Raw genomic sequence first — 8,480 nt, forward strand, 5'->3', positions numbered from 1 at the left:
ACCGGATGGGGAGTAGATAAGCAAGTTCTTGTTCTAGAAGAAATTCAGCAGAATGATTGAACAACGATTTGAACTGAGATGTTTCCACTGAGATCCCCAAATAGACTGCTGTTGTTGAACTGTGTAAAAATATATATTTTTTATTTGTGGAGAGGAGGGGATTATGTGCATGGTTATTGAAATACACTCTTCTCCTGTCATTCACTGTCCTGAATCAAATGCTTGGGTGACTGACTCCCAAATTGTAGCCAGAGCCATCGAAAATCCTTCTGTCTCTGAGGAAGTGCTCGACTCACCTTAGACCAGAAAGTACAGGGGAACAGCATGCTGGGGGCTCATCACACCATTTCAACTGGAGGGGCAGTTTATGTACAGTATTGCCATACACCAGGTGCTAAGTTGCAGGTGGAAGCCGTGCACTGGAGGATACAAATGATGAAAGATTCGGCGGGTGGGAAGACGTTGTTTGTACGGGGTCCTGCTTGCCTTCCCCTCAGCTCGGGAGGGAATTCTTGACAGACTGCAGCAACTGGCAGCATTACTTCCACTCCCCGCACATTAAGCTGCTGTAATGAGAGAACGATTCGCCGGGGAGAGAGGGAACAGGCGCTCTGAAGTTGGAAATACTTCTTGGGCTGGATGAACTCATCCCTCAAGCTGAATGTGGCCCGTGGGCCGACAGTTGGTCCACGCTGCCTTAGATGATGCGAACTCAAGTCCTGACATGGGATTTGAACACAAAACCTTCTGATTCAGGGATGAGAATATTACCACTAAACCAAGCTGACACGCAACACACTATATGTAGGAAATATAAATGTAATATACATTTATTAAATAGGAAAACCCTATAATTAAATAAATAACCTTCCACCATTAGATGGCATAAATAATTATTAACATTAACTGTAACTCTAAATAGGTTTACATCAGTTGTTTTCCACATCATACTTGTAGTCACAGCACTGAGGGTAGCGTTCAGCCCTGACAGTTCTCACCTGCTGTTATTGCAACACTTGGGACCGTTATTAAAAGGTTCCAGCAGTGAGACTGAAATACCCCACAGAAAATAACCCAGAAACTCGAGAGCGGAAAGACAGACAGCAAGACAGGAAGCTAGCACAGCAGATGTACATCTGAAAATAACCACACAGCCAGCTGGCCGGAGGCAAGAGGCCGAGGGGGAGAAATGGGGTGAGACAGACTGAGACTGAGCGTGGAGGGCGAGAGTCAGTGGGGGAGAGTGAGAGACCAAGGGTGAGGTAGAGGCTGAATGATAAGGGTTTAGTGCAAGAGATTGAGGGGGATAGACTGAAACTCCATTGTCCACAGTAGCCACTGTCTGGTACAGTCGGGGTCACAGCTCAGAGACATGAGGAACAAGTTTAGCACCAACAGCAGAGTCCTGAAATTCCCCCCAATCTTAGCCTGGGAGACCATTTGCCTTTACAAGGTATACGATTGTGGAGAATTGTCACATTGTCTGAATTGAGAGCTGGGTTCTTAAAACAAAACCTCCTTCGAGATCAAGACTGGATTTCAGGATTTTCCTAAGACTGGGCGAATTTCAGGACATGTTTGATTATCTAGAGGGGAATTAACATCAGGGACAGGGTTATCAGGGAGAGTCAAGGCTGGGATACTGGGAATCGTTTAAGAATCTGCCTGATGCTGTGATCGGGCACGGTGGGGGAATTCTGGAATAATAATAGTCGTTATTCTGTCATGTAGAGTCTCCCTGTATCTTGGCCGACAATCCCCCAAATAAAATACATCATCACTTCATGCCAGTTTGTGGGATGTTGCTGTATGCAAAAACCCATTACCCACAAAAACAGTCACTGCACTTTATCTTGTGAAGATAAGCTTTATCCGGTAAAGTGCTTTGAGACGTCCTCCTGATGTGAATCTGATATCAAATGCAAGGATTATTATTAATTATAATAAGGACCATATATGTGATTATCACCGCTATACAATGATTCTCAGCCGGGCCCCACGTTTAGTACATCAAGTCGCTGATTACATAAAGCTCTTTATCATCTCCAATCCTCTCCCTACTTACGGAACATCGGGGCTCCAGTGACTGGGAATAGGAGAAAAGCCAGTGATAATACACAACCACGCAATTGGTTTAGATGAAGGACATCCCTCCAGAACACTCACCGTCGCACATTATGGTTACATTGACAAGTATTTGTACTAAATGGACAGTGTAGACAGAGTTTTACTCTGTCTCAAACCCATGCTGTGGCTGACTTGGGAACGTGGACGGACAATAAAGAGGGAGCTTTACTGTGTCTTTAACCCGTGACCTGGGATTATGCCTGTTCTATCCCCTGATATATTAATGATATCCCTCATCTTGAACATGAAAAATATTCACTAAATAAAAGGGGTGGGGATGGGTGGAGCCCAGTCCCTGTGTCTGGGGATACGCTGCCATTTGCATACAGCCCTGAGCCTGGCTGCAAGTATAAAGCAGTGGCTGAGGGAACGGCAGATTAACAGTGAGAGCTGACGTGGTCACCATGCTGTCCTCTACCCACCTGCTCCTGCCTGTAGTGTTCTGGCTCGCTGGTAACCGCTCTCTCTCCCCCGCTCCACATGCGCTCTCGCTGCAGAATTAGCTGAGTAACCACAACCTCTAGAGACTGTGTGTCTTTGCTGGTGGGAATGAAGTGTGTAAGGATCAGGGCTTGTGATTGCACAGGAAGATTTTGCTGTTAGTTTATCATCTGTTTGTCTTTCTTCCCCACAGGTGTCAGCGGTGAGATTATAATGACACAGACGCCCTCAATGCTGCCAGTGACTGTCGGTCAAACAGCCACCATCACCTGTAAAGCGAGTAGCAGCATCAGCAAGTACCTTTCCTGGTATCAACAGAAAGCCGGGGATCGTCCCAAACTTCTCATTTACTATGGAACAACTCTCTATACGGGCACCCCCGCCCGGTTCAGTGGTCACCAATCCTCCACTACTTTTACAATGACCATCACTGGCGTGCAACCTGAGGATTTTGCTGACTACTACTGTATGCAGAGCTATAGCAACCCCACAGTGATACACAGCCCTACAAAAACCTCACACACACTGCTTCCTGCCTTCACACACACTCACTCATAGGCTCACAAACTCTCACACAGACTCACTCGTATTTATTCACACTTAACAATTATAGCTCACTCAAACTCAACATTTATAGATATACACACACACTCAAAACATATTCACACACACTCACACAACACACAAATGCACACTTGCTCTGACAAACACACAGACAGCCATCACACAGTCCCGATACAGGTACAGGCAGAAACAGCCCAAGCTGCTGGTTGCTATAATGTTGTCACGACATGTTTCACCAGTTTCGAATTTCCTAGTAAAACAGTTATTTAACATAGAACGTTACACAGTTACATCCTACACACTTCACCAAGTGCTTTATGTAATTCCACCTCCCCCCCCCCTCACTGCCTACAAGGTTTCATATTGTTGCTCTTCAAATCATCAACTTACGAAGGGGGATAATTGTGGAAGCCCTTTAACCCAATCTAAGTTTTGAAGTTGGTTTCGTTTGAAGAAACGGGGAAAAAAAAATTCAGAATGGATTTTCCATCACTGCTCCACCTTAATACAACAACTTGTATTTTTCCAGTGCCCTTCATATAGGTTAGCGTATTTCACCTACAAATACACAGTCACTACACTTTACAATATATCCTGTGAGATGTCCTCCCCGTGTGAAAGGCGAGGATTATTTTATTAAACCTTGGTAAGCAGGCTGTACATTTCCCCAGTACAGTATGTGTGTGTGGGGAAGGGGGCAGTCAATGGGGGAGGATGAGGCTGAGATATTGCACAGACGGCACATTGTAATGTAATACTGTGGTGGTCGTTCGGCAAAGGAACAAAATTGGTTCTGAGTGAGTATATGGCAGACACCCTTTCTTTAACTCTTTAAACCCCGAAGCAAAGCAAAACTCCCTAACCCAGCAGAATGTTTACATCAAGGATTTTACTTATTCTAACAACAATAATCCATTTCATATTGTGTTTATCACATCATTGTAGCATCTCATACCAGTTCACAAGATTTACTGTGAAATGTAGTGACTGAATATTTTGTAGGCAAACGCGGCAGACAATTTGCACATCAGCAACATCCCACAAACAGCCGTGAAGTGAGTGACCAATTTTATTCAGAGTATTGTTAGCCAGGACACGAGAAACTCCTCTTTTTCAATTGCGCCGAGGGCTATTTGATATGACATGAAGGAAGGCAGGTCTGCCAATGTAGTGCTCCTCCAGCACTGGGCTGTAACCTTCACAGGGATGACGGAACTAGCTCAGTAAAACCAGAAATGAGAGAGCAGCTTTTAAAGTGGGACAGAATAAAATAATAATACTGGCATTTGATATAGCGCCATATATCGTCTTTTTGAGATGTTTCAAATTGTTTCACAAAATGTATTGGAAAATTAATTGATTTATGTTTTATGCGCCAAGCGTAGCAGCCAACTGCATGCTGGCGTGTCTCACAAACACTTGTGGATTGAATGACCAAATTGTTATAGCTTTTTTTTCCTTGAGGGATTATTATCAGGTATGTAGAGTAAGCAAACTTTCCCAAGGATTCACCCTGCAAGGAATCGAACCCAGGTCTCTCACTTCCAAAGCTGGTGCTCTAACCACTGAGCTACAGGACTCCACGGTCCTGGTTACATGCAACTCATTTTGAGACTGGTTCCTCTAATCACTGGATAACTTGTTTATTCATATATTTTTGGTGGGATTATTACCCCCGGAAAAGTGATTGAGTAACAACCAGTTCCTATTAATGCTAGGTAAACAGGCGTATGGAGCAAGGAAACTTGCCCAACATTTCACCCTGCTCGGGAATCAAACCCAGATCCTTTTGAGAAGCGAGTGCTCTAACCACTAAGTTAGGGTGAGGGCAGAAATCAGACGGACGTTTTCAAACTGCTGTGTGGTTTCACAGAGTAAATGGAGGGTATTTCTGCCAATCGGCTAGTCACGATCAAGTCGAGTAGTTAAGGATTATCACCAGAGGTTTTACACGAATGAATTTAGATTGTGGAACAAATGGTCGTAATGGTTTAAGGAAACATTATTTTAAGGTTTATAGGGAAAAACAGAATGGGATTAGAGAAGAGAGCTCCAGTGGGGAGTGAGTACCAGCACAGACACAATGGGGAGAGAGCAGGGGATGGGGTAGAGAGCTCCAGAGGGCAGAGAGTACATAATAATAATAATCCTTGCATTTAATATAGCACTTTTCACGTCGGGAGGATGTCCCAAAGCGCTTCAGAGAACACACTGTAAAGTGAATTGACTGTATATTTGTGGGAGAACGCGGCAGCCAATTGTGCACAGCAATGTCCCACAAACAGTCGTAGATTGAAAATGACCAATTTTTTTTATTGTTTTTGGTTTTGGAGGGATTATTATTAGGCTCTGTGTGGAGTAAGGAAACTTGCCCAAGGTTTCGCCCTCTGCCTGGAAATGAACTCAGGTCTCTTGCTTGCAAAGCGAGTGCTCTAACCACTGAGCTACAGGACTCCACGATACATCTGGGTATCAGCTGCGTTGTCAGAGTTGTTGTCCTTCAAATTAGACATTAAACAGAGCGACTGTTCAGGTGGAAATTAACAAGCTCTATTTGAAGAGAGAAGGGAGTTTTTCTCTCCAGGTGTCCTGGCCAACAATCCCCCACATGAAATCATGGCTGTTTGGTGGGACACCGCTGTGCGCAAATTGGTTGCGGTGTTCACGCACAATGACAGCACTTTAGCGTCAATCCATGAAGCGCGTTGAGACGATGTCCCGACATGAATCAATTGTAAGGCTCGTTGTTACCATGTCTCCGGCTGTTTGTTAATCAGGTGTTTGCGGTCCATGGATTTAAGGTTTAATTTATAACCAAGGGAATAATATTTTATATTTAATTCGTAGATTATATAATAATTTATTTATATTTAAGAATAATTTATATTTAAATGTTGAGCAGAATACCTGCCGTGGGGGTCTGTCTGTGGGGGCATTTGAGTGGTTAAACCTCGCCTGGGCTCCCAGTCTTCACAGTCACTCCAGCCTCACAGTGTTAAAGGGTCGCCTCTGCCCCAATGGTTTAACAGTCTGTGACACAAACTAAATGGAGACTTTCTGCGGAGCGTCGACAAGGTTTTTAAACGTTAAGCAATAGCGTCAGTCACTATCCCGAGAGCCCGGGGGGAAAGTTATTTACAGAGGGGGGGAAAGACACATTATACGGTAGAGGCGCTCACCTTTAAATGGCCCAAATCCCTCAGGAACGAGTACTGACTGCGATCACGAGCTGGTCCCAGCCTGGGCTGCCCTCACATACGTGTAGAGTTCGTGGCAATTTCTCAACCTCCCGTCACACGGAGAGTCACACACCATCATCTCACTGATACACTCCAACTCACACTGACACAGTCACACACACACAGTCACAGCACAAACACACGCACACAATCATGCACAACCACACGTGGACACAGACTCGGTGCAGCAGCTGCCCAACAGGTGAAGATGTCAGTCAGTGAGTGGCTGTGGCTGTCACTCACACACACAGTCACTCTCTGACTATTCAGAATGTGACGGCAATTGACTTCCTGTGTTGTGATTGGTTGTTTCTGTGTTTAAGCGGATACTAATCTGTCAGTCACTGCTGTGTGTGTGTGTCACTGCTGTGTGTGTGTGTCAGTCACTGCTGTGTGTGTGTCACTGTGCTGTGCGTCACTGCTGTGTGTGTGTCCGTCAAGATCTGTGGGAACATGTATGTTTGAGTAATTGTGTGAGCGCACATGGCTGTGTTCGTCAGTGTGTTAGTGTCACTGCTGTGTGTGTGTGTGACTATTGACCTGTCGGTGTCTGATGTGAATCGAACGTGTTGCTGTGTCCCACAGACAGAGACGTGGCTAAGCCGGTGTTGACTTTACTGCCGCCCTCGACTGAGGAGATATCTAAGGGCACGGCCACGCTGCTCTGCCTGGCCAACCACTTCTTCCCCGACACTCTGCAGTTGGTTTGGCAGAAGGACATGGTGACGGTGACCGACGGAGTCAAGACCAGCGGCTCAGTGACGGGCTCGGACCACAGTTACAGTGTGAGCAGCACCTTAACCCTGCCCGCACAGGTCTGGGCCTCGGACGCCCGCTTCTCCTGTGTCGTCACACACGAAAGCCTCACGGGCCCCCTCACACAGACCATCAGGGCAACCGAGTGCGTGTAGTGACTGTCAATGTCACAGACACCAGCCGGAAGATACAGGGAGAATGAGGCGGGGGTGGCTACAGTCATCCCCGTCTCTCTGACGTGTTCAAATCCCCCCCCCCCCCACGCACCCACACACATATAGTCTGTAAGCGCTCTTAGATGCTACCCTGCATGAGGGCGCTATGTAAATGCAAGTTGTTATTGTTGAGTAACTGAAGCCCAGAGCGAGCACATCCGCCCTACTGCTGCCCCGCTCACACTCCCCCTGTGCTGGCTTCAGGCCTCTCTCGCAGGCAGCTCGGCTCAGACTCTCAGTTGCTCATTGTATGCCTTTCCCTCTCTGTAAACACCCGGTCGCGTTGAGAAAATAAAATAAAAAAACTTTCAATCGTCGGCAGTGGCTGCTGTTCATTCATGTTTGAGGCTCGGTCAGGGTTGGGGGGGGGGTCACAGTGGAGTCTGACATCTTCATTTTTAAACAGTGCTATTGGAAAAGAGAAGGGAATTTCTCTCTCCCCGGGGCTTGGCTGACAATCCCCCAGATACAATTGATCACTCACTTTACGGCTGTTTGTGGGACGCTGCTATGTGTAAATATGGCTGTCACGTTTCACCGACAAAATACACAGTGACTCCACTTTACAGTATATCTTGTTAAGCGCTTTGAGACCACATTCCGAATGATAAGACGCTATAATTGGTCACTCATCTCACGGATATTTGTGGACATTGCTATGTGCAAATTGGCTGCTGCATTTGTTCACAAACACACAGTTATTGCACTTCACAGTATATCTTGTGAAGCGCTTTGAGACTTCTTGACGATATAATGCTCTCTATCAAATGTAAGGATTATTGTAAATTATGGGGGAGAGAAGAGGTGAGAATAAACTGTGAGGCACAGGTGATATCTCTACCCGTCTCTGGCTTCCCTGAGGGAAACTGCAGCAATTTCAACCCAAACACACAAAGCCTTGGACTTTGTCAGATTTTTATTAATTCCACTTTTGCCCATTTTACAACAATTTCCAACAAGAACCAACATCAGAGGCAACTGTACCCAGTGCGGCTCAGTTTAGCTCCCGCCCCGACCACGCCACAGGCAGGACTGAAGCTTTGGGATGTCAGGTTTGTCCGACCATCCCAGTATGTTCCCCTCACCCCCCGGCTAATAGCGGTGGCCTCTGGGTAGTGCTGGTAACAGAGCTCCCCCC

General features: G+C 46.1%; 1 gene segment (V, D, J or C); it reads left to right on the top strand.

Annotated features, from left to right (window-relative positions):
• The first annotated feature begins 2,485 nt into the window (after positions 1-2,485).
• Positions 2,486-7,659, top strand: LOC103184762. The segment is given in 4 exon segments: positions 2,486-2,580; positions 2,762-3,056; positions 3,895-3,929; positions 6,957-7,659. Coding segments are annotated over 4 exon segments (705 nt in total).
• The last annotated feature ends 821 nt before the right edge of the window (positions 7,660-8,480 follow it).

This window comes from Callorhinchus milii, unplaced genomic scaffold, assembly GCF_018977255.1.
Source record: "Callorhinchus milii isolate IMCB2004 unplaced genomic scaffold, IMCB_Cmil_1.0 Scaffold5, whole genome shotgun sequence".
Classification (NCBI taxonomy): Eukaryota; Metazoa; Chordata; class Chondrichthyes; order Chimaeriformes; family Callorhinchidae; genus Callorhinchus; species Callorhinchus milii.